The following is a 27517-nucleotide window of genomic DNA, read 5'->3' on the forward strand; positions in this document are numbered from 1 at the left end:
GGATCCAAAAACCCGCAGATCATTCACTTTCTTAACATTATTGTTACGAGCTACATTATCCCCGATATCATTTAGATCATTAATGCGCGTAGAAGGCGAAGCGGCTGTGTTATTAGGTAAACTCATATTGGCGCACCCTAATGCAGTTAAAGCACTTACATTTGGATTAGCGTACGCAAGGTCGCGCACTGCGGAATTAGTAGATAGAGCGACAGGCGATGAAGCAGAACTTGACAAAACTTTACTGGCAACTGGCGCAGCAGCAGAGACATCAGCCGAGTCAACTTTGTAAATCGGGCAAGTGCACTCAATACGCCTAACAACATCCACAGCAATAACATCAGTGTCGTTTTCCGCAACAGCACCAACAGCAGGCATAACAGCGCGATTAACATTAGATTGCACAGAAATTGTATCAGCAGCAGCAGCGTAGCTCAGATCTGTAATTTGGGCAGCTCGTTTAGCAGAACCCATGGGAGACANAGCAATAACATCAGTGTCGTTTTCCGCAACAGCACCAACAGCAGGCATAACAGCGCGATTAACATTAGATTGCACAGAAATTGTATCAGCAGCGGCAGCGTAGCTCAGATCTGTAATTTGGGCAGCTCGTTTAGCAGAACCCATGGGAGACGCAGCAGATGAAAGAGCATCGTTTACAGCGTTCACTTGACAGTTCGGCAATAAAGCAGAGTTATGCTGTTCAGGCATATTATTATTATTATTATTATGATTTGTGCTAGCTTCAAGATTATTTGTTGATTTTTCCCCAGCATCTGCTACCGCCTTGCGACTGACAGTAGAGATAAACGAGGATACGCCGTTACTAATCATCGGATTTGGGAGCGGCGGAAAAGTGAGCAATTCCATGTCCGAAGATCGGCAACCGGTGAAGCCACTTTTGTTGTTATTGTTATAAGTGGTCACATCAACAACAACACTTTTCAGGGCACTTACTTCTCTTGTTAATGCATCAATACAATTGGCATTTTTGTTCCCATTTGCAGACACTAAAATAATTTGATTTCTTACAAAGTCAATCTGCGTAACTAAGTCTTTAATTTTTACTTCAAAAGCAGTCATGATTGATTCTAAGCCCATTTTCTGAGTGACACTAATCGACTAAAAAGCTTCGCAAATTTTATCCGGAGTATCAACACAGTCACGACACAGGTAGCGGATATTCCTGTTGGTTGAAAACAACCTCACGTCATACTCCGTGATAGAACCTTCACAACAGGCCCTATGAAACCGTTTTTTACAAAAACCAATGCAGGGCACAACTGAGGAATCATTCCTTGCAAACATTTTAATGCACTTTCCGCAAAAGTCCATATTTAAAATATGTACGTATGTATGTGTTTAACACGATAAGAAACAAAGCAGATTAAGAGAGCAACCGAAAACACATCTACACTCAACGAGAGCTAGCTCCCCGATTTTGCCTTATGTTATACACGGAGAAGTTCGGTTATTTATCCAATCTTCATTGGTACGCATTTATTTTAGATCATGTGGTTTGCGAAGTTCGATTCTGTTGTAGCCCCTGGTTTTCGTTTTTTATTAAAAAAAAATATATTGTATCGGTGGGTAAAGGTCCTTAATGTCGAATGATACGAATTTAGTGTTTTTGTTGATCTTCAATGATTTCATCGTCTCGATTAGTTCTGCTGTATTCGTAATAGTATATATATTGCGTAAATCCAGGTTATCCTTCAGCAGCGTCTTTAGGTGCTTGGAGAGTCTGTATCCGGGAGCAGATTTGTAGTTAATGACAGGTCTCATCGGAGTGCCTGGTTTGTGTATCTTCGGCAAGGCAATCAACGGAGGGACACTCGGGTTCATAAGTGTTAGTCTATATGCTAGATTATCCTTTATTATGGTTGTGCTTTTCTTTATGGTATTCTTTATTGCTGCTTGGTATTCTTCAGTAGGATCTTTTCCCAATTTATTGCACCCTATTTCAGTTATTAGTTTTTCATACTTCTTCATGGGTTTTTTTTATCGGCTTTTATTTTCTCTATTATTTCCATCAAGGTTTGGATTGGCTGCACTAACTGTAGGTTGATGGCCAATGGCTCCGCATTTGAGAAAACTGAAAAACTAATCAACGGTTCAATAACGAGATATATAAACAGAAGAACGGGTTAGGAATGGGCAATCCGACGTCAGCAATACTCATGGAAGTATTCATGCAAACATTAGAGGACAAATATATGGAAAAACTATCGACCAACAAGGAAATTCTACGGGAGATATGCCTATTACGTAATATGTCTAATAGAGGGAAACAAAGAGAAGCAGATACTCGACTATCTCAACAAGACCAGAATATAAAATTCACTATGGAAACGGAAAAGGAAAAAAAGATTATCTGGATTTAACAATTAAAATAAACTACCACGAGCTAGATAGATTTCGATATACAGAAAGCAGCCACAGATACAATAATACACAACAGCTCGAACCATCCACACCAACAAAAAAATGCAGCACTTAGACAACTAATAAGGAGGCTTGAAAGGACCCCTCTAACAGAATAAGACTACAAGAATGAACCGGATACAATATATGCTATTGCGGAAAATAACGGGTATAAGAGAGGCCAGGTTGAAAAGTTAAGAAAGGACACAAAATGGAAAAAGACAAGCGAAGAGGAAAACAATAAAAAAACTTGGGCAGTTCTAACTTACACGGGAAAGACATCGTATAACTTGCCAAATTCTTTCATAAGTACGGCATTCAGACATCATTTAAAACAAGGAACACTGTGGGAAGAATACTGAAAGAGAAAATATGCGAGGAAGACCGCCTAGATAAACTGGGAGTTTACAAGTTAACCTGCGAGTACCGATACAGCTACCTAGGACAAACAGGACGAAATATAAAAAAAACAAGGTATCGAGAACACATAAGGTATTATAATAAGAAAAAACGAAAACCAGAGGCTACAACAGAATCGAACTTCGCAAATCACATGATCAAAAATAAATGCGCAACAATGAAGATTGAACAAACAACAGAACTTCTCCGTAGAGCTGAAAACTATCGATAGTATGNATAAATGCGCAACAATGAAGATTGAACAAACAACAGAACTTCTCCGTAGAGCTGAAAACTATCGATAGTATCGATGGGTTTTGACTATCGAAAACATCGATGGTTTTGTAAGCACTATCGATAGTTTTCACTCATACATACATTGTTCAGCAACATACATATTTCAGAGCGCAGAAGCTACTTGAAGCTAAAAATCGTTGATAAACTTTTGTTCCTTAAAAAAGAAAATATCGTCATATTCTAGCAATTCTGATCTCTTTTCAATAAAAGTTATTTTTTGACTGTTGTAATCAAAACTATCGATAGTACTATCGATAGTGTCTACATTTTCGATAGTATCGATACTATCGATGGTTGTGACTATCGACTATCGAAACTATCGATGGCCACGACCAATAACTACAAAAACAAAGAAGGTAAAAATCACGGACTTCTACCTGCCAGCAAAAACAAGCCAGAACAATTCATCTACCTATTGATCACCGCAAATACTGCAAAACTAAGAAGTCGTACCTATCAAAAGAAAGAGGTAGTTAATAAGGAGTATAAAGGCGAGGAGTATAAAGGCCAACAAAAATTATTCGAACGAAAAATTACACTGAAGATGGCACAATGCCGAAACCGGTTTGTTTCCAAACCAAATTTGACAAGGGATGACTTCGTTTATATGGGAGCCAGTATTAACACCAATAATAATGCCAATCCAACAGAAAATCACTTTTGCCAACAAGTGCTACTGTGGACTGAGTAGGCAATTGAGAATTAAAGTCCTCTCTAGTTGTACAAAGATCACACTCTGTAAGTCACTCATCATGCTGGTGCTGGGGCTGGATTCTGTAACTGAGAAAATTTAGTGTACACCGATTGCAAAACTCAGCCAAAAACTCACCGAATAAAATTCAGTGAGTTTTTGGATGATAGGTGTACACAGTTTTGACAGTTAAAACTTATTTCTCACACTTGCTGAATACCAAAATGAGGAAGTGTGCAAAATTTTGTCAGCTAAAACTCATTCTCACACTTTCTGAATCGCAAAATGAAGAGTGTACACAATTTTTAGTGTAAACTTGGAAACTCAGTTACAGAATCCAGGCCCTGGTGTATGGCGCGGAGGCATGGACAATGAAAACATCTGATGAAGCGGCTCTTGGAGTTTTCGAGAGGGGCGAATACCGTAGGCGATTTAACCATGAGCTGTATGATCTTTACAACGATATAGACATAGTGCAGCGAATTAAAATACAGCGGCTCCGCTGGCTTGGCCATTTCGTTCGAATGGACATAAATTCTTCTGCTCTGAAAGTATTCAACGTGGTCCGCGATGCTGGTAACAGGAAGAGGAAGGCCTCCTCTGCGTTGGAAAGACGACTTGGCTTCACTTGGCATTTCCAATTCGCGTCAGTTGGCACAGAAGAGAAGTGACTGCGGTGCTGTAAAGAAGAAAAAGAAACGCATGCATTTTCTTGCGCTAAATGTCAGATACTGTTCTGCACTGCAATGTTCTACACGTTTAGTGCGCTCATCGAACAGACCTAAGATCACAAATTCTTTGCCCAATTTAGGAAAGTGATCACATTTTTCGAAATTGTGTTCTTTTTTATCACAAAAGAAAGAAATAATATGTTTTACGTCAAAATTAACCGCTATTTCAAAAATTGTATTGTATATACACTGGAAAGCTTACGTACACATTCTTTTTGGATTTTTTTTGTTTTCGCTAACTTAATATTTCACTCCTTCGTTAGTCTTTAAAAAAAAATTTCGTACTGGCCTATTGAATTTTAGTATAATAAAGTGTAATTTTGAAGATTAGATTTTTGCAATTTTTTTTGCTGAAGGTGTTGCTTATTTTCCCCATAAAACGTATGCTCGAAATGGTTTTTTATCTGAAAGATAATGTGTATGAGCGTTAAAAAAAAAATTGCCAAAAATTAACGATAAGTCCTCATGCCTCATACCTTATTAAAATTCAATGGGCTACTCACTTTTTTCTAAAAAGCGTAATTGAAGAATGTAAAATTGTAATGAAAATTAGCACAAAGTTTGGATCTCCAATTTTTGGAGTTTTTGTTGTAGTAATAGCCATAATTTTATATAGAGTTATTTTCAAGAGGCTTTCCTGGAGAGCCCTGTAGTCGGAAAGAGAGAGGTCGTTGAATTCTTTGGTCTTTGCTCTTAAGGCAAGGTGGGTGGTACCAATCTTCCCCATTTTTGGTACCAGTCTCAAATTAAAATTTTATAGATTTTCAAGGGCAAACTGTAGATTAATATGCATTAAATGAGGAAAAATCGAATTTCGATTCTCGAACTTTTAAGATCGATTCACGGATCGAATCGGATCTAAAAAATCGACAAAAAATCGAATCGGACGGGGTCGATTAATCGATCTTCGATTTAATCGATTTAAAACGGCATCTCTACTCTGCAAGCAATTCTTAGTAGGGAGCCACAGACGTTGACACCCGAACAAACGCTTGCACAAGAGCCCTCGCCAAGGCACGTCAGAAGACATCTATACGAACTGAAGGACGAAGTACAGAGGTTCATAAAGCAACCTCTGGACCCGACAATATATCGACAGGCCTTGAGCGGGAGTCGGTCTTAAGTTGCGTAGCCTCCAGACCTGTGAATGCCGTTCTGAGCCCACAACCACCTGACGTGGACGAGACGGAGCTTCGTCTGCATCGGGAGACTCGGGCCACAATAGCCTTACTTCGCTCTGGCTACTGCAGCAGGTTGAGTAGACAAGATGCCCACAAAACGTCTCTATCCTTATGGACGGACCCTATGTAAGCAGCACGCTTCTTGGGTCTCTCGTTAGTTGAGCTTCACGACAACGACTGAGAGACTAGCCGATGTGGGCGGGGTTGTTGCAGCCGATACAACAACAACAACAACAGGGGAGGAGTGAAGGTATACATTTAGTATAGTAATCTGTAAGGAGCTTTGCCCGCGGGAAAGCTGACGCCCACCACCGGTTTATACCAATAATATTTTTTAATAAACCTTTCATTCCAAACTAAACTTTGCATTAAGCCATTTGCAGATGTATAACAATAACGTAGTATATTGATCTCCCCGCTAATCTAGTAATTCTATATTTCATTTGTTTGTCATAATGTGTTAATAAAAACGTACTTGATTTTCCATTGCTGAACCAATTCCAACTTATTTTTTTATGGTATGTATAATCACCCGGAAATTCTACGTTTTAAGCTCAGATCATAAGCTTTCGCTCGGTATATTTTTACCTTCCGCATTTTAAGTTTTTAGAGTGCACGAATAGCCTAGATCGTACGTACTATAGCCCAGCGTTTGCTCATGTGTCATCCTTTTTTTAGATTTTCTATACATAGGCTGACTTCCAAAACGTATCAATACAATGTTTGGAAACTGTTATACTGCGGTATTCAAACTGTTTGTATATGCAGAGTTGCGACACATTGCAACCATATACATTGCATATTTTAAATATTCAATATAGCAATGAAAAATTTTTCTGAATTTTCCATTTCTAAAACACCAATGCTAACCAATAACAAACGAAGCATCAACTTTATTTCTGATGCGCTGATTGCTCCAGCGATGCGTTTCGATAACTTTTCGGCTGCGTTTTGGAGCAGTATACATTGTCAATATTTTGTAGTTCGACGTTATTGAACCTTATTCTTTGTACGTATGCAAAGCAATTGACGTTTTGGAAGTCAGCCATACTTTTCATACGGAAGTAAAAACTCGATCTAGCCAACACTACAATATATGCCAATAGAAGACCAATCCAAGGTACATACTGCCTTCTGGAATATGGAGTGCAGTATACATATTAATAAGCTTTAAAATGTAATACGTAAGTATTAGGAATGTTAATCCCGGGAAGTTTCTGGAGTTTGTACGTCGAACGTCGAAGGGTGCGGACGTGTTTTTAAGTTCGCTCCGTAATCATCAAATATTGTGCTAATTTAATAAAACGTGCTAATTTAATAAAAAAAAATTTTTTTTAAATAAATAAAATAATTAAACAAACAAACCAAATGAAAACAGAAAGCGATGAGTCAAGCTGAAATCCGAGCCCAGAAGCAACGCTAGAAAAATTAGCGCCGGCTTTCAGTTCAACGCAACAACGCATATTTCTCTATTCGGTCCCAGAGTGACAGCGAAAGCGCAAAGCCCAATCCATCGACCANAAAATGAGCGCCGGCTTTCAGTTCAACGCAACAACGCATATTTCTCTATTCGGTCCCAGAGTGACAGCGAAAGCGCAAAGCCCAATCCATCGACCACCCTCGAACCCCCTCAAGATTCAGGTCAGCGGACTTGTCCTCCAAACTTACCATTGACGACTCCGATGCCTTGGAGTGAAGAGTGCGCTTCACCTGTGCCGTATCACATTTCACGCCCAACGCTTACATCAAATTCGGTAAGCGATAACATATCCCCAAATGCNCTCAAGATTCAAGTCAGCGGACTTGCCCTCCAAACTTACCATCGACGACTACGATGTCTTGGAGTGAAGAGTGCGCATCACCTGTGCCGTATCACATTTCACGCCCAACGCTTACATCAAATTCGGTAAGCGATAACATATCCCCAAATGCAGCTGCAACAACAACTAGTACAGTGACATCTTTTACTACCTCAATCGCGCCAACAACAACAACAAACACACCGGTACCTGCCGACTGCACAGCGATGTCAACAGCCCGGCCTATTCTTGCTGAACAAGCACAAATTGACTTGAGTGCAAGCACTTTCACTACCAACAAAGGTAAAGCGCAAGAAAAGTTGAAAAACGAAACAACTAAAAATGCGGCCATACAGACAGGAATGGACCGCTATGTTACATTAAAAAGAACACTTAGTCCGCAAAATTCAACGGGCAGTAAGAACAAAATAAACGGCCTAAACTCAACTCAGCAAGTCAGTACGAATAGATTTGCACTGCTAAGAGACAATGCCGATGATGTGAATAGCCAAATTTCTGAAGGTGCTGCAAAAGCTACTAATGCCAAACCTCCTAAACCTTGTTAAAAAATTACTCATCTAATCGGTAGTAATAAGTTTCATATCATCCCACTATCTAAGTTAAATATTCGCGAAACTAAAGTTNTCTAAGTCAAATATTCGCGAAACTAAAGTTCAAATTTATTCCGAACAGGATTTTCGAAAAGTGTCCAAATACCTGAATGACACAAACACAAAATTTTATACATACCAACATAAAAGTGCAAAAGGTCTACAAATTGTAATTAAAGGTATTGAACCAAGCGTTGAAGCTGTGGAAGTTTTGGAAGCACTTAAAGAACATGGTTTCAATCCAAAAGCTGCTATGAATATTTTTAATAGGAACAAAATCCCTCAACCTATGTTTAAAGTTGAGCTCGAACCTGAAAACAAACCACTAGGCAAAAATGATGTGCATCCAATTTATAAAATACAATCAGGGCTATCACAGAATCCATCGTAGCTTCGATTTTCGTGAAATCTACGAAAGTGCTATCACAGAATCCGAATGGCTACGAACGTAAATTCGAAATTCGTAGAGAGCCTTCATTGAATCCGTTCGTTATGAAGATTCGTACAGATACTCTACGATGAGATTATGCTGTCGGAACAAAATTTAAAATCACTCAATCTTAAAAATAGTGGAAGAAAGCTGCATTATTTTTAATATTAAATATTTATTATACTCCAAATTTGTTATAGTTTGATATAATTCCATGTATTTGTGTAAACGTAGACGTAAAATACCAATGCCATACATACATACATATGTATGTACATACACGCATTCTTCTGCTAGACGCTATTTAATGAATTAATATTTTGTATGAATCGACGAAATAATAGTTTAGCAACAATTTATTAGGANCATTCATCTGCTAGACGCTATTTAATGAATTAATATTTTGTATGAATCGACGAAATAATAGTTTAGCAACAATTTATTAGGAAATACACCGAATTACTTTAATATCATAAAAATTTATTTAAAAAAAAAAAATTTCTATTTAAAATAATAAAATCTAAGCTAAAATTAAACTAAAAAAATATTTATCAAAAAAATAAACAAAAATTAAATAAAAAAAGAAAAAAAATCTCCACTGGCCCACGACTCGGACTCGAACTCGGCTCTCTCAATTGGCAGTCTAGTGCTTTGCACACTCGGCCATTGCGCCTGACGGGGCAGCGTGAGCAAAATGACATACATAAATGTCTGTTGTTTCCTTTGCACTAACTGATTTCGAATCAGCATTCGAAGCTGGCAACGATATTTTCGAGTTCACTCGGATTCAGTGATAGCAATTTTTTCATATTCGTAGCGGGCATTTGAATTCGTAGATTTTCTACGATGGATTCCGTGATAGCTCTGAATATCTGCTGCATCGTAGAATAACTGTGGAAGAACCGCATAAGCGAAATGGCCCTGTACAATGCACCAACTGCCAGGAGTATGGTCATACTAGGTCTTACTGCACACTTCGCTCAGTGTGCGCAGCTTGTGGAGAGTTACATGTCTCTGCCACTTGCACATCAAACAAAGAAGACCCGCGTGCAAAAAAATGTGGTAACTGCAGTGGAAATCACACAGCAAACTACAGAGGCTGTCCAGTCTATAAGGAGTTAAAAAACCGGATCACCAACGCGTGGCTTCCGTTCGAAACGAATCCTAACGTTTTCTTCGCCAAAAGAGCCACGTCGCAACAGGTCTATCAAACAGCGTCAATGGCGCCTCGTTTGCAAGTGCCTTAAAATCAGGCTTAGAAAACCATGCCCCTACAAAGACAGCACCTGAAGTTGCGCCGCAATAACAGCATCCCCATGCACAATACGGAAAACNATAACTGTGGAAGAACCGCATAAGAGAAATGGCCCTGTACAATGCACCAACTGCCAGGAGTATGGTCATACTAGGTCTTACTGCACGCTTCGCTCAGTGTGCGTAGCTTGTGGAGAGCTACATGTCTCTGCCACTTGCACATCAAACAAAGAAGACCCGCGTGCAAAAAAATGTGGTAACTGCAGTGGAAATCACACAGCAAACTACAGAGGCTGTCCTCCAGTCTATAAGGAGTTAAAAAACCGGATCACCAACGCGTGGCTTCCGTTCGTATTCATAATGTATCGAATGCCTTTGTACCCTCCCAAACGAATCCTAACGTTTTCTTCGCCAAAAGAGCCACGTCGCAACAGGTCTATCAAACAGCGTCAATGGCGCCTCCTTTGCAAGTGCCTTAAAATCAGGCTTAGAAAACCATGCCCCTACAAAAACAGCACCTGAAGTTGCGCCGCAATAACAGCATCCCCATGCACAATACGGAAAACAATATAATATCGAAGCTATGATAGCGTCGATGCAACAAAAGATCATGAATTTCATGACTTTCATGCAAAACACAATGCAAGAACTCATTGCGAAATCAAAATACGCTGCTCAAANTTTGCAAGTGCCTTAAAATCAGGCTTAGAAAACCGTGCCCCTACAAAAACTGCACCTCAAGTTGCGCCGCAAGAACAGCATCCCCATGCACAATATGGTAAACAATCCAATATCGAAGCTATGATAGCGTCGATGCAACAAAGCATGATGAATTTCATGACTTTCATGCAAAACACAATGCAAGAACTCATGCGAAATCAAAATACGCTGCTCAACCTGCTTGCTACTCAGCAAACAAGATAATGACCTTACTTAAAATAGCCCTCTGGAATGCAAATGGCATTCCTCGCCACAAACTAGAGCTGTAAAAATTTCTTAAGGACAAGGAAATTCACATAATACTCCTTGCTGAAACACACCTAACTAATAGATATATTTCGACATTTTGGGATATACCTTTTATTGCACGAACCATCTAGATGGAAAGGCGCATTGCGGAACTGGTATTTTAGTTAGAAACCGGATTAAACACCATCATTTGACTGGAGTTGCCGAGAATTATCTGCAAGCAACATCAATATGCGTACAAAGAAAGCAAGGTGATATTACGCTGTCCGCGGTTTATTGTCCCCCACGTTTCACGATAACAGAAAAACAGTTTATGGATTTCTTCAGTTCGCTGGGAGAGCGCTTCCTTGCTGCAGGTGATTATAATGCGAAGCACCCTCACTGGGGCTCACGCTTGTCTAACCCTAAAGGCAAGCAATTATATAACGCGCTTATATGTAGAAGAAACAAACTCGATTACGCTTCTCCTGGAAAGCCTACATATTGGCCGGCAGACCCGCAAAAGTTGTCGGATTTGCTTGACTTTCGTGGACAACGAAATTCCTCGCGGCCTTATTAGTACAGAATCAGTTGCAGATCTCTAATCAGACCACTCATCTGTATTTTCACCGCAAGGAAAAGAGTCACCCTATATGCTCACGACAAGGGCTACAAATTGGTTAAAGTATAAAAAATATATCAGTGCGCATATAGACCTCGATCCAAATTTAGATACGCCGACCGATATTGAAAACCATAGCCGCTCTTGAATTACACTTAGAGCAGCCGCTAGCGTTTCCACAGAAAGGTTATGNACCATAGCCGCTCTTGAATTACACTTAGAGCAGCCGCTAGCGTTTCCACACCCCAGAAACATAACCTAACATAACATAACNCTAGCGTTTCCACACCCCAGAAAGGTTATGTGCAAGATAAAAAATATAATTTAACCAATAGGAAAATTGAAATGCTTGTATTGGAAAAACGACGCCTACGACGGATATGGCAGACTCATAGATCACCAGCATCAAAACAACTGCTCAAGGCGGCCACACATGCACTCACGAGAGCCCTCAAGAACAAGGAACAGTACGCACAGTACCGGTACATCCAAAAGCTCTCACCGACAAAATCTAAATGCGCCAATAGAGACTGAAATGCCAGTACGGGCCCATAATGGCAAATGGGCTCGGAGTTTTTAGGCCAAACCCCGCAACTAATGATTTTCAACTACCACCCGTAGCCAATATGTCAAAATGTGAGCCGCTGAAATTTGTACCTGAAGAAATTTCAAAAGTAATTAAGGATCAACTGCAACCAAATAAGGCCCCAGGGCACGACTTAATAACCCCAAAAATGATTATTGAGCTACCAAATTGTGCTGTACTTTGCATCTGTATGCTATTTAACGCAATCACTAAACATTGTCATTTCCCTCACCAATGGAAAAAGTCGACTATTGTGATGATACCAAAGCCCGGAAAGGACAAAACGCAGCCATCTTCATATAGGCCCATCAGCCTGCTACCGTGTATGTCGAAATTATTCGAAAAACTTCTTATGCTGCGCATCTCCCCACATCTGCAAGCCCGCAATATAATACCACTTCACCAATTTGGCTTCAGGGAAAAACATGGAACAATCGAGCCAGTAAATCGCATAACAACCGAAATCCCAACAGCGTTTGAAAAGAGGGAATATTGCGCTGCAATATTTCTTGACGTCGCCCAGGCATTTGATCGCGTCTGGCTAGACGGTCTTATGTATAAAATACAGATGCTACTCCCACAAAGCACACACAAACTGCTAAAGTCATACACTTATAATCGAAAGTTTGCAGTTCGATGTAACGCCACCATCTCTGAAGCCCATGCAATCGAAGCTGGAGTGACACAAGGCAGTGTCCTTGGCCCGATGCTGTATGTCTTATACACCGCGGATATTCCTAGAAACGACCGCCTGATAATGTCCACTTTTGCCGATGACACTGCCATAATCAGTCGCTCCAAGTGTCCTCTACAAGCAACCGCGCTCTTAGCAATCATATGGAAGCTGTTGCCAATTGGCTCGAAAACTGGCAAATAAAGGTTAACGAGCAAAAATATAGGCAAGTTACATTTACACTGAATAGGAGTAACTGTCCGTCCTGGACTTTAAACAACGTACAAATACCACAAAGCAATCATGTCACTTACCTAGGGGTCCATCTGGACAGGCGACTTACTTGGCGAAACCACATAGTGACTAAAAGGACTCATCTCAAGCTGAAGGCTAATTCTCTCCACTGGCTTATTAACTCTCGCTCACCCCCGAGTCTGGAGTATAAAGTACTTATTTACAATACAGTTTTAAAACCGATATAGACCTATGGATGTGAGTTATGAGGAAACGCGAGCAGCAGCAACATCGAAATCCTTCGTCCTTCGCAATCTCAAATCCTTCGAACGATCACCGGACCACCTTGGTATATCCGAAATGAGAACATTCACCGCGACTTGAGAATACCAGAAGTACGAACCGAAACAGAACAACGGAAGACGAAATATGTATCGAGGCTTTTAGTGCACCCAAATCATTTAGCAAGATCTTTATTGCGTGTCAACAGGACTTCAAGACTACATACGTAGGAATGACTTACCAGCCCAGTCGTAATCTTTTCTTAGGGCCAGTTAAGAAAATACTTATCCCAACTAGGGGATGTAAATTAAGTGAATAGATTAAGATTCGAAAACTTATTGTTAGGCTCTTAGGTAGGGCAGATTCAATAAATAAAAATAAAAAGTTAAAAAAAAAAAAAAATAAAAGTTTCTGGTGCCGAAAGGCTGGTAAATATTGAAAATGTAATTTTAAAATTTTATCCTTGAAATTTCTTAAAATTTGTTTTTGAAAAAATTATATGTTATGGGCTTATATAAACTCGATAACATCCTCGAATTTCGTTCTTCTAACTTTGTCAGCTTAAAAATTACCTATTCGTCCTTGTGAATCCAAAAAATTTAAATTTTTTAAATTCTAAAGACATTTCCTATTGCATTTGTTACCCATATTTTTATTCTACATTGCATTGAATTTTTTTTAACAATTTTTGGAATTAATCATATTTTTGAAATAACAAAGTCCTTCAAAATAAATCCTGCGGTCAGAGAGAAAAAATAAAAACGCCACTTTAAATAAAAAAGTAGGTTTCAGACCCATTTATTTATTATTTATTTCATGGCAGGAGAGCTTCTCAAACAATATAGAAGCAATTTTTTCTATTCAAGTTGTTGAAGAGTAATGAATATCTAAATCCCGGGACTAATTCCGGGATCCCGGGATTGTGACAACGCCATCCCGAAAATCCCGGGATCGGAAAAAGCCGAAAAATTAACATCCCTAGCAAGTGTGATTGTATATACATTAGGGTGGTCCAAAAATGCATGCGAAGAAGTAAAGTCGGAATTTTTATGCTCTACCCCCCAGGATTGTTCTATACCGAAAAAATATACCCTTATTTTTTATTCTGAAATCAAAAAATATTTANTTTCTATTCAAGTTGTTGAAGAGTAATGAATATCTAAATCCCGGGACTAATTCCGGGATCCCGGGATTGTGACAACGCCATCCCGAAAATCCCGGGATCGGAAAAAGCCGAAAAATTAACATCCCTAGCAAGTGTGATTGTATATACATTAGGGTGGTCCAAAAATGCATGCGAAGAAGTAAAGTCGGAATTTTTATGCTCTACCCCCCAGGATTGTTCTATACCGAAAAAATATACCCTTATTTTTTATTCTGAAATCAAAAAATATTTAGAAGTCGCTCAAAGCACCCAAAGTTATCCATGTATTTTATATGGGGAAAAAACAACTTTTCGTAGAAATGGTATAGAATAGTTAAATATCCATATTTTTTACCAGAAAACTGTTTATCTGCAGGAGATTCCCAATAATGTTACTCAATTGTTTATTTAACCATTTATTTATCGCAACTATAATTTATAGGTCCGCCAAAAACCCACAAAAATCCCCAAAAATGCTATGGGGCGACCAATAAAAAATCGTTAGTATTAAAAAATGGTTAAATAAACAATTGGGTATTATTATTGAAAGTCTCCTGAAGAGAACCAGAGTTTTCCGATCGAAAAATGTTGATTTTCAAGAACTCTATACCATTTCTACGAAAAATTTTATTTTTCCCATATAAAAATACATGGAAAACTTTCAGCGCTTCGAGCGACCTCTAAATATTTTTTGATTTTAAAATAAAAAAATAGGGGTATACTTTTTTTCGCTATAGAACAATCCTAGGGGGTGAGAGCATTACAATTCCGACTTTACTGTTGGTCCACCCCAATATACATATGTATACTGAGCAATTCCATTTAACAAATTTGAACCAAACTACTTGACTTGTTATAACGAAACTGCAAATTTGTTTTCACAACCAAAAAGCTTTCACACATAAAAGCTTGATTTTTATAGTTTTATTCATTGACTTTTCAAACAGGTAACTACAATAGCAGAAAATGCGCACTGGAGCTGCCGCCTCTGGGATTATATGTGTTCGATCCTATTTTTCCAACTGTGTGGAAATTGTTTCCTTGGAAACAAACAACTGACGCCTTATCTATAGAAATAAAGACTCTGAATAATATATTTGGGCTAACTATATCGGTTGAAGAGCATATGAAACCAGATTGGCTAAAGGTCCAATTAGGCTTGAGGGTAAGTAGTATGTATGTCCATATCGTCAATCTCGGCAATCCATAGCTATTTGATCATACTAAACATCTGGGGTGTTCAGACAAGTCCTATGCTACTGTGAAATGTTGCAGCGCTGAGCGGAATTTAACTCTTTCACAATGTTTAAAAAATTTGAAGCAGCTAAACTTAATGGTGCATTTACATGGTATGAATCTGGTTATAAGCCGTATGAATTTTCTATAAAAGAAGAACCAACTGTATGAAGAAATGAATGAAAGCGATATATATTTTACAATTTTGCATTTAGTATAGACATACATACTTTGCAAATATTCTTTTGTAAACAAAAAACAAACAATTAATTTTGCGCTAGCTCGAAACTAGCAGCTTATTTTTTTAATGTTCCTTAAAAAGGACGAGAACTGGTTGAAGTGTCCTGCTTCTCCTCCTGCTAATAATTTGCTTCCATTTAAACATATTTGTGGAAAACAGTTTTTTTTGTTAAAAAGTTTCTTGTTTATGTTTTTTCTCTTTCATATTACAAACGGTTGGCATAAGTTGAAATATTAGGGATGCCGTTTTCTTCCGTTTTTCAATGGATTTTATACTTCAAAACGCACCAAAATATTTATGAAATACTTCTACATACCGCACCCTATATCAAAAACAGTCACGACTAAAAATTTTTCCAAATTAATTTTTTTCCATTAATGGAAAAATACTACTAAGACTGTTTTTATTTTGCTGGCGCCGCTTGTGTAACATCAACAGATTTCTGCATTTCCTGAACATTTAAGGTTTTTTAGTTGTGACCGTTTTTGATTTAGGTTGCGATATATAGATTGGCGATATATAGATTGCCGCTTACACAATATGTTAGTTTTTGTCCTAGCTTTTCCAAAGGGGACGTATCTACAGTTTTACGCCGACTCCGAAAGGCGATCGTATTTTTATGGCAAGTTGTTTTCATGGCAGAATGCACTCGGAGTTAGCCATTGCCTGCCGAGGGGCAACCACTTTAAAAACAAAACTGGTTTGGAAAAAATTCCTATTGAAAATAATTCACATGCGTAAATAAAAAAATATAACTTTCGTAAATCTCAATTGGCATAGAAGAAAAACGACTGGCGTGTTTTATTAGATTCGGCCAAAATTTCTTCAGCGGTTACAGCGCTAAACAAAAGGAAGAATGAGAAAAAATAACAATGCGGACTTAGGCGGCGGTTCCGGTAAGAGCGAATGTTATTTGCGCGAATTCTCGCGACATCGCTTTAAGTCACTTAACCAATGTATGCAGATACATTGAAAGTGAGGTCGCGAGAAATCGCGCAAATAAAATTCGCCCTTATCGGAACCGCCCTCATATGCNTTTTTTCTTTAATTCCATTACAAGGAATTTCATATTGTAATTGGAATAAATTACGTGCTAGTAATGTAATTTCTTTTATTTCAATTCCTTTGAAAGGAATTGAAAATGTAATTTTTTTTCCAATTCCTTTCAAAGGAATTGAAAATGTAATTGATTTTTTTTCCAATTCCATTCCTCAAAGTAATTTAAAAAGTAATCGAAAAATTAATAAAAAAGAAATTTTTTACTGTTGAATTGCAATAGCTTTGTTAAATTTCGTGGTTGCTAACTGCGTTGAATAAACAACTTATACCTAAGTAGTATTACTAATTGGACTTTAAGAAAACTGAATAGCTTAAACTGTAGCTGTTCAGTTTATAGGGTAACGGTTAAATTTTCCAGATCCTACCGCGAACGCGCTTCGCGGCAGATGAGACCCATAAATGTTGCTGCCTTGGGCACTGCTGTTCTCTTGGACTAATCCCTGCGTATCTATAAAAATGCACCGAGTTAATTGCGTATATTATGGTACCCTTAATTCTACCCAAAATGGCGTGCCTTCTGGGGCCTTTGAAGTACTCTTACTGGTATCCTGCGTTACAAATGAGGATAGAGTCCGCTTGAATTACGAGCCCTGTGGGACTGGAGATCCTACCTCCTAAGAGTTTTATAAACAAATTTCATTGCTATGGCTAAATTTTGATGATAACACTGTAACGACGCTAAAATTACACAAAAAACGCCGAGAGACGTAAAATTAATTTTAAGTAGTATGTTACGGAACTGTATACCGTTTTTTTTTAGATAAGGTCATTTAGTCAAGTTATTTTCATTTTAAGTTTTCATTGCGAATGAAAAAAATCAAACTTAAACATGGTCATACGGTCATGTACGATATGGCGTATGGGTAACATTATTTCCTGCTAGTATTTTATACAAAAAATTATTACACTTTCACTTAACCCTTGCAAATCACAATGGGCTATGATCGGGCCTAAGTGTGCTGGCGCCCTCTGGGCCTAGCAGCCACTTCAACCTAACCCTTGCAAACTTGCTTATTTATCCATCGATTTTCATCGGTAGTAGTGTTTTAAGCCGCAAAACAGCAGATATTGGCTAGTCTATACTAATATATATTTTGAAAAGCATTTTTTTCTGTTCGCAAAGCTCGAGAAAGGCCGTACCGATTTTTTTGAAATTTCGGAATATACTGCAGACTTTCCACGGATGGTTATAGGCTAAAAAAAGTTTCGATATTGAAAGGGGGCGTGGCACCTCCCATACAAACCGAATTTTTCAAACTGCATATATTTGTGGTAGAGGACTAGAACTGGGTATGGTGATATATTCTTATATAAGACCAATTCCATACTCATGGAGAAAAATTTGCATGGTTGGAGAATGGGGCGTGGCACCTCCCATATAAACCGAACTTTTCACATTGCATATTTCTGGAAGTGTTCATGGTAGACTGTAAGCCTTTTTAAAACTCTTTAGTTTGACACCCACATGCCAACATTTCATTTACTTTATCAATTTAACTTAGTTACAATTCCCAAATAGGTGGCAGCCCCCCTCAAAAATATTTCCAACAGTTATCTTTCTTAAGGCGTTGGCCCAATGCAGGCTTGCTTTGAACGCCTTGCTTACTTTAAATTGTTTGGCCAAATGGGGCTTGGAACGCTGTCAAAGCAATCAGCTGTGCAGTTAAAAAGTCAAGGTCTGTTCCCTTACACTAAGAATAATTTTTCCACAAAATTCTAAAAATTAAAAAAAAAAAGAAATACAAAACAATATTTTCAGATTTATTTTTAAATTAATGCGAATTAATTTTTGCAATTCAAAGGAATGGTAATAATTATACATACATATATAAATATATGTACATTTATTAAAAACAAAAAACTAAAAAATATCGATTTTTCAAGCGACGACTGACCAGTAGTTTGACATCATAAATATCGCTAGCTTTGTGTGAAAAGTTGCTGAGTCTTCATTTTATGGAACCTCATATTTTTATATAGGAAGCAAGAGAAATTAAGGATTAAGGTACTTGTTTTATTTTTTCTCGTTTATATTCAATGAAAGACAAATTTTCTAAGTCCAAAGAGACCTCGAATATCCGATAAGGCCAAAATAATACGAAATCTTTTAACAAAGATCGAATCCTTCTGATTCGTATGGAGTTTTGCTTTGCTTTAAACATGCAAAATGTTGTATTCAAAGTTCTTGTAAAATTTGTAAAAATGGACTTAGCAATTTTTCACTTTAAGCCAGTGTCATGTTAAATATAGATATGGAATCATAGAATCGATTTTATTAACATACATACATTATACATATATTCTTTTTTAATTTAGTAAAATTTCTACATAAAAGTGTGCAGCAGTTTGTTTGAATTTATTTAGAACGGGAACATACCTTTTTGCCAAAAGCCTACAAAACTCTTTCAAATAAAACATTTGCCTATTTGAAACTTTGAGGCGCTTAAAGTAAGTGAAGCAAAGCTCCCATTTGGCCACCCGTCATACGTTTTAGTATATTCCAAATGACTTTTGACAGATCTCAAAGCGAAGCAAGCAAAGCAAGCCTGCATTGGACCAGTACCTTTAAACCTCTTTAATTTGATTATTGTAATATTTTATTTATTTTATCAATGTAATTTAGTTAAATTTTCAAACAGATGGCAATCCTCCTCAAACATATTTTCGGCGGTAAGCCTTCTAAAACTCTTTCGTTTGACACACCCACATGGCAATATTTCATTTTTTTTAACAATTTGACTGAGTTTAAATTTTCAAATAGGTGGCAACCCTCGTAAAAAATACTTCCAGCAGTTATCTTTCTTAAACCTCTTTAACTTGATACCCATATTGTAAAAATTCATTTATTTTATCAATATAATTGGGTTTAAAAATTTTTAAATAAGTGGCAACCCTCCAAATTTTTGCGATATCATTGGTTCTGGTATTATACCGAATAATTTAAAAAAAATTATTGAAATCGGTTTAGCCGTTCTCGGGTTTTGATGACCGTGACATACGAACACAACATTTTTATATATATAGATATACATAGAAGATGTCCAATGTGTGCTTTCGATTTTAATCTTTGACCACAACAAAAATTCCACATTGTACATTCGTGAATGAACTTTCAGTTTCTCGATTACTTTTACAATTCCTTTGAGTAATTGAAAAAACTAAAGTACTCTTGCAATTCCAGGTAATGGAATTGAAAGAAAATCAATTACATTTTCAATTCCTTTCAAAGGAATTGGAAAAAAAATTACATTACTAGCACGTAATTTATTCCAATTACAATATGAAATTCCTTGTAATGGAATTAAAGAAAAAACCAATTACATTTGAAATTACTTCAAGAAATTTAAAAAGTAATCGATTCCTTTGCTGTGTACTGAAGGAATGATTCCTAATAACAATTCCTTGTAATCTGTAATTGGGAGTAATTTAATTCCTAAAGGAATCATTACGACCCAGCTCTGGCAAATATACACCTATTCTTCTACAATCGCAAAAAATGTTGTGGGTTGTTTTTCTTTGACATAGAAATTGGAAATACATCACGATCATATTGTACCAAAATAAGAAAAACGCCGTCTGGTTTCCCTGCATTTTGTAAAAGCCAGAAACATCAACTGTATGAAAAAATTAAAGGGAGCAGTAAGTTTTTTTTTTTGTAAAGAACGAAACATACACATTTTAATTGCTTTGCCAGCTGGGGAATTACGTATAGGCTTATTTTTACTAAAGTGTGATATAAAGCTCATTAAAACTTTGTGTAATGTTTTGTTTGTTATCATAGTGCTTTGTATTTTTATTGTCTAACGTATGTGAGTTGCTTCTATTAAAAAAATTCAAGCAAAAACCATTTCTTTGTTTTGAATTTGTTTGTTTATTGTTTTTGATTTTTAAAATTCCTACTTTTGACATGGACGTGAAAGTTGCCGCTTGCCCTATTTCGGTGGGTTTTTATATTACATTAGCAGACCCGGCGAACTTCGTCCCGCCCAAAATTTATTTATTTTACTGAAATATTTTGGTCCAACATTTTCACCAACAATTCACGTTCACGATTTCCAGTGATACATTTATCTGCTAATATAACGTTTTGGTGGTTGTCAGAAGGCATATTTGCATTGTCGTCTTTAATAACCTAACGAAAGTGTATGTTCGTGAAGAAGTTCTTGAAATTCTACAACGATCTGTCGTTTCACAGCACGCTTAATCGCAAAACGAAATAAATTTGAAGAACTTTTTCCCATTTACTCCTTGGCAGCAACAATAAAAATTGGTGAGTGTCGTTGTTCTACAGAAATCCAATATACACAGACTTATTTCAGTCGAAATACCTTAAAGCTCTTATCAAGGTGCGCAATGGTTCTGATGGTAGATTTAATGCTGGTCATTTGAGATTGACCCCTGGACAACTCAATCCTGGGGTATCCGAATGAAGCTCGCAAATCACGTTCATTGGGCCAATCGCAACACATGGGAGCTCGGCATACTCGGTGGTACAGCACGTCGATGTAATCGGACATTCACGGCGCTTTTTCTCACTTGACGATTTTTAGTATCAACTCGGCCCCAGCGGCTCGTTTTTGCAATAGTATTGTATCGGCCGTCGTGGTGTAGTGGTAAGCAGTGCGCGCTTCCACTCCGCATCACCTGGGTTCAAACCCTGGTCAAAAGCAACATCGCAAAAAAATATAGAAAAAAGGTTTTTTCTTAACAGCAGTCGTCCCTCGGCAGGCAATGGCAAACCTCTGAGTGTTTTTCTGCCATGAAAAACAGCTTCTCATACAAATACAATCGCCGTTCGGAGTCGGCGTAAAACTGTAGGTCCCTCCGCTTTGTGTGACAACAACAAGGCGTACCCTCAAGTCGGAGGAGAAGCTCGGCCAAACACTAACATATGTGTAAGCGCCAAACTATTATTGTTATTATTATTATTATTATTATTGCTCTTACCGTTACCAATACATAAGTATCTCGAATATAAGCCAGGTCGGATCATAACTAAGATTTTTAACAATAACACGACTCCAGCGCCACCTGGCAGGTCAAACTGAGAATCTGAACTACGAAGAGACCTTACTCACACAAAAAAAAATTTTATGTATATACACCCAAAGATAGGAAATATTTTCAGTACCTTTTGGAAAACGCCGCGCCCCATTCTTAAATATCCCCAATTTTCTCTAAGAGTATGAATACATCCAGAAATATGCAGTACGAAAAACTCGATTTGTATGAGAGGTGTCACGCACCTTTTCCAATAACATCAATGTTTTCATAAGTATGCGATTAATTAAATAAATAAATAAAATTTCGTATGGGAGGTGCCACGCCCCCTTTTCCAAATCTCCAATTTTTCTCCAAGAGTATGCGATTGATTTGATATATATCCCTACCAAGCTCCAGTACTCTACCATGAACACTTCCACAGATATGCAGTATGAAATATTTGGTTTTTATAGGAGGTGCCACGCCTTCTTCACTTAGCGCTATGAAATACACTTTACGACCTGTTCCCCGCGCCCATTTTCTAAATTGATTTTATATATCTCCATACCAAGTTCCAGGACTCTACCATGAACGCTTCCAGAGATATGCGGCATGAAAAATTCGGTTTTTCAATAACATCCATTTTTTCCATGAGTATGTGATTGATTTCATATATATCCAAATATACACAAAAAATGTCATACAAATCGGTCAAGCCGTTTCAGAGGAGTTGACAACAAACACCATGACATGAGATTTTATTCGAATGGTGGCAGCCCTATGCAAATTTTTTTCTCTTTTAAGTGTTTTCATACATTCGCAGTGGAATAGCATTATTGCGGCTTATTCAAATTACTTTTTTTTTGATAATTAGATATCTGGCAACACCGGTTTTTAAATTTTTTCTTTACAAACCTTCAACAGACAGAGAGAACCAAAATGAAATAAAAACGAAGCAAATCCGTTGAGCCGTTCTTGAGTGATGCTATTCATTCATTTCATTGTAGGGCGTGTATTGAGGCTGATGGTAAACAATTTGAACATTTCTTGTAATAAAAAATGTTATTTCCCTATCTGACTTTTATTCCAATAAACCTAAACTAAACTAGGTCAAGATTTTTCATTATGTTATTAATTTTACTTACTTTTANTTTTAAATTTTTTCTTTACAAACCTTCAACAGACAGAGAGAACCAAAATGAAATAAAAACGAAGCAAATCCGTTGAGCCGTTCTTGAGTGATGCTATTCATTCATTTCATTGTAGGGCGTGTATTGAGGCTGATGGTAAACAATTTGAACATTTCTTGTAATAAAAAATGTTATTTCCCTATCTGACTTTTATTCCAATAAACCTAAACTAAACTAGGTCAAGATTTTTCATTATGTTAATAATTTTACTTACTTTTATTGACTTTGGTAAAAGTGGCGTCACTATCTGTCTCGCTCGCTCATGGCAAACATGTCCACTATCCATCTCTCTCATCATTTCGCCGTAAAATTAAGAACCTACCAAGAGTTTGTGCGAATAAAAAACATTTGAACTGAGTAAAATGGGTTAGCAAAAATCGGGTTACTTGAAGTTTTTATTTTTTACTCGTTTTTTTTAGTATGAAACTAACAAGTATTGTACCATTTTACAATCCTGATTAAATGCGCGAACTTTTAATGGCACTTGCCAAGGCACTTTAGTACATTTTTTTTTTAAGGAGGGCCTTTCAAAGTCGACAAATTATAAAAAATTTTAATTCATAGTTTAACAAATAGTCTTAATTCTAGAAAACTTGGGGCAACTGTGTCATTATTTTTGACTTAGGTTCTAGAAATGTTATTTAGGGTTAAGGTTCCAAAGTTTAAATGAACAAATATAATAAAAATTAACCACAATAACCGAAAAATGGTTACAGTTTGACCAAATTTCTAGGTTTTTCTTAAAATGCCCATAATTTTCAAACTGCATGGGATAGATTTTTTTTCTGATTTTTCTCATGATGGTTACAATCAATCCTGTCACCCCGTTTCGGCTTGACGTTGAGTTCTGGGACACCCTGTATAAGTTGATAGTAAAACAAATATTTTTAAAGCAAGCTTTCTAAATATGAACGAAATCGGACCATAAATACTGGTTCACCAAATATATCGACTCGATAAAATTTTTAGTGGACTTATTCCTTGTTATGTAGTTAATATACGTTCTAAATATGAACCAAAGCGGACTATAAATGTGGGTTTTTCAAATATCTGGACCCGTGCGCTACCTATTGGATTAACTCATCTTTTGTATTGCAATGTCATCGGGTTCTGAGCCACCTGTAAAATTTCAAGTCTCTAGGTCATCGGGAAGTTGGTCAAAAACTGATTGCCCCTAACAAACATACTTAACATACTTAGGTATGTACATAAAGAGCAAGTTAAATAAAAGCTTGTAAAAACCATGAACACGGGGAAAAAACCTCATTGGAATCCCTGCTTCTGTTAAATATATTCTGAATCAGCATAACAAATTTAATTTTTCTGCGATAACTCCCCTAATTTTGCCGATTCACTATATGGTGGAGAAGCACTGTGCGACGGTTAGCGTTCAATCGATACCACTAAGGTATCACTCTAATGAGTACTTGTACTGACTGACTGAAAGTATTGATACCTACTCAGTATCGGCAAAGTATCGAGTACTTACTTGAATCGTTTTCATCTTCTCTTTCGAGAGGTACTTCCCTTTTTTGTTGTAAACGGTCGTATGATTACGTCTTATCATGATTTAAAAAATTGTATGTCAAAATCAAATAAAAAGCCAATAAAGTTGCGGGTATAGAAAACGTTTATATTTAAGTTATTTAGTAAGAATACAAAATAATTATTAATTAATATTTGTGGCACATTACCAAGGAACAGTATTGGTTTAAATTTTATCAGTCATATGAGTGTATAGGTCACCCAATATGGATAAGTTTCGGATTTTTATTTTTGTTTTTATTTTCAAATTAGTTTTAATTACTTTTTTTAATTAATAATATAGTTCATTCTATAACAAAACCCTTGTTAATCCAAGTTTAAGACTTTGTACAAAAATTAATAATAACAAATCAACAAAGTTTCATGAAAGAACGTAGATAATAAGAAGGGACAACTCGTGCCTTCTCTTTTACGATAGTACGTTTACATAAAAATTTTTTATTCTGAATCAAAAGTGTTTAATTTTGATGAAACTTTGATTTTCTTTTAATTTTTGTACAAAGTTTGAAACTTGGATTTACATACATGGTTTTTGTTATAGAATGAACTATATTTCTTTATAAAAAAGCAACTAAAATTAATTTGAAAATAAAAATATAAATTCTACACTTATCCATAAGGGCGCCCTTATAAGTATATAATTTACAAACTATTTATGAAAAAAAAAATATTTATCAATTTTATTGCGGCTTATTACCATTTTTATTTAAGTGCAGCTGATTTGCCGCTATTTACACTTGACAGCGTGGTTGTTATTGTAAATTCTATACATTTCATACAATAAAGCAAAAGCAAAATTAATGTATAGAATTTACAATAACAACCACGCTGTCAAGTTTAAAAAGCGGCAATCAGCTGTACTTGATGGTAGTAGGTTGAATAAGGAAATGAATTAGCAACAATAGCTTACGCGGTGTGCATAACTCAGTGGTTAGCGANAGCAAAATTAATGTATAGAATTTACAATAACAACCACGCTGTCAAGTTTAAAAAGCGGCAATCAGCTGCACTTGATGGTAGTAGGTTGAATAAGGGAATGAATTAGCAACAATAGCTTACGGGGTGTGCATAACTCAGTGGTTAGCGGTTCTGACTTTGCACATCGATGACGCGGGTTCGATCCCGCTCCATAAAAATATTAAAATAAAAAATTTTATTGTTTTTTTGGTACATACAAGTATATTATTCACAAAATATTTATTAAAAAAATAGCTTTTGAGGCACACTGCCAAGGAACAAAAACTTTTCTAAATGCTTTCCAGACAAGCGATTTCTACTTTCTCTACTACACGACCGCACTTTTCGCGAAAACTGTAATAACGGGCGTCATTTGTTGAGTTGCAGTTACAATGATAAAAGTAGTAGAAATCACTATTTCGATACCAAGTACTTTTTTTTTCGATACTTACTCGATACCGAACAAAAAGGTATCGAGTAAAAAAATGCTTGGTATCAAAATAAAAGTATCGAGTATTTACTTGTATCGATTGAACCGTAGCGAAGGGTCGCTGATTACGAGTCTAAAGTCACTTATCAAAAATTCAAAATGGCGGATCCAATATGGCGGACGAAAATTGAAAAAAAAAAATTCAAATTCTATGAAACTGGGTATCTGGGGGTTTCCAGGGTCGCTGATTACGAATCTAAAGTCATTTACCAAAAATTCAAAATTGCGGCAAACAATTTTGGCAAACGAAATATTTAAAAAATTTTAACCCTTCACATATGAAAATGTTATGTTCAGAATTTGTAATTAAAACGATTACAAATTTGTTAAAAGTTTAATAATAATATTTCGCTTTATATTTTGATTTTTATTTTCAGTTTACAATAACAATGACTTAGTACATTTTAAAATGATTTAATAGAACAGCTAATTCACTAATAAAAATAGTCCGTATCATAACTATGCTACACCCACGTATTGCCGAGTTTTGACTATTTATTTTATTATTATTTAATCTTAATTACTTTTTTCATAAAAATGTAGTTTGTTCGTTGTCAAAGAAATTGTGTAAATCCAGGTTTCAAACTTTGTGCAATATGCGAAAAAAAAGCTCAACAAACTTTCGCAAAAATTTCGATGTCTTTAATTAGTAGCCCATACAACTTTAGCATTTTTTATTGTTGTTGAAGGTGTTGCTCTTTTTCTCCATATAAAAAAATCATCGAACATACTTCGTATGGAAGAAAATGACTGACATCGTCAACATAAAAATTGCCAAAAATCAACGAAAAGCCAGCCCTAGGTACTTCAAACTTGCACTTTATTTTACTAAAATTGAATGGGCTACAAAACTGCATACCCAATATCTTTCTAAGAAACTTAATTAAAAACATCGAAATTTTTGCGAAAGTTTGTTATTTTTTTCCAAATATTGGACAAAGTTTGAAACTTGGACTGATATGGTTATTGTTAAAGACTAAAATTTAAGAACACAGCAAGTAACACAAATAAATTTCAGAAAAAAAGNATCTTTCTAAGAAACCTAATTAAAAACATCGAAATTTTTGCGAAAGTTTGTTATTTTTTTCCAAATATTGTNAACCTAATTAAAAACATCGAAATTTTTGCGAAAGTTTTCTGGGTTTTTCCAAATATTGCACAAAGTTTGAAACTTGTATTGATATCGAATTGACTAAAAGTCAAGAACACAACAAGAAACACAAATAAATTTCAGAAAAAAAGATTTGCATGCCTGTTGTATAATTTTTAATATCAGAAAGCAGAAAATTCGCGAGTTACTATTTTTTTTAACTCTTACATAACCAAAGTTTTGACAACTCCAAGTAGTTTTCTGTTTTAATACCGAAATACCCCTCGATCCCGCCACCCCTAATCACTGCCTGGATCCGCCACTGATCTTATATTTATATTCAGATACCCTAAAAGTTTACAATAGTATAGATTCCTGTTAATAATTACTTTTGAATTTTGAGATTTGACATACCGTCAC

At 36.4% G+C, this 27517-nt stretch overlaps 1 protein-coding gene across 1 annotated transcript in view; it reads left to right on the top strand.

The window, feature by feature from the left end:
• Positions 1 to 27517, top strand: part of LOC108359599 (asparagine synthetase domain-containing protein CG17486-like) — a 116699-nt gene that overhangs the window by 58926 nt on the left and 30256 nt on the right. The window contains exon 2 of the mRNA XM_017611519.1: positions 15254 to 15471. Coding sequence (XP_017467008.1) covers positions 15254 to 15471 — 218 coding nt within the window. The remainder of the gene's footprint in view (positions 1 to 15253; positions 15472 to 27517) is intronic.

This window comes from Rhagoletis zephyria, unplaced genomic scaffold (assembly GCF_001687245.7).
Source record: "Rhagoletis zephyria isolate East Lansing unplaced genomic scaffold, Rhagoletis_zephyria_1.1 Rzeph_scaffold_00418, whole genome shotgun sequence".
NCBI classification, from domain to species: domain Eukaryota; kingdom Metazoa; phylum Arthropoda; class Insecta; order Diptera; family Tephritidae; genus Rhagoletis; species Rhagoletis zephyria.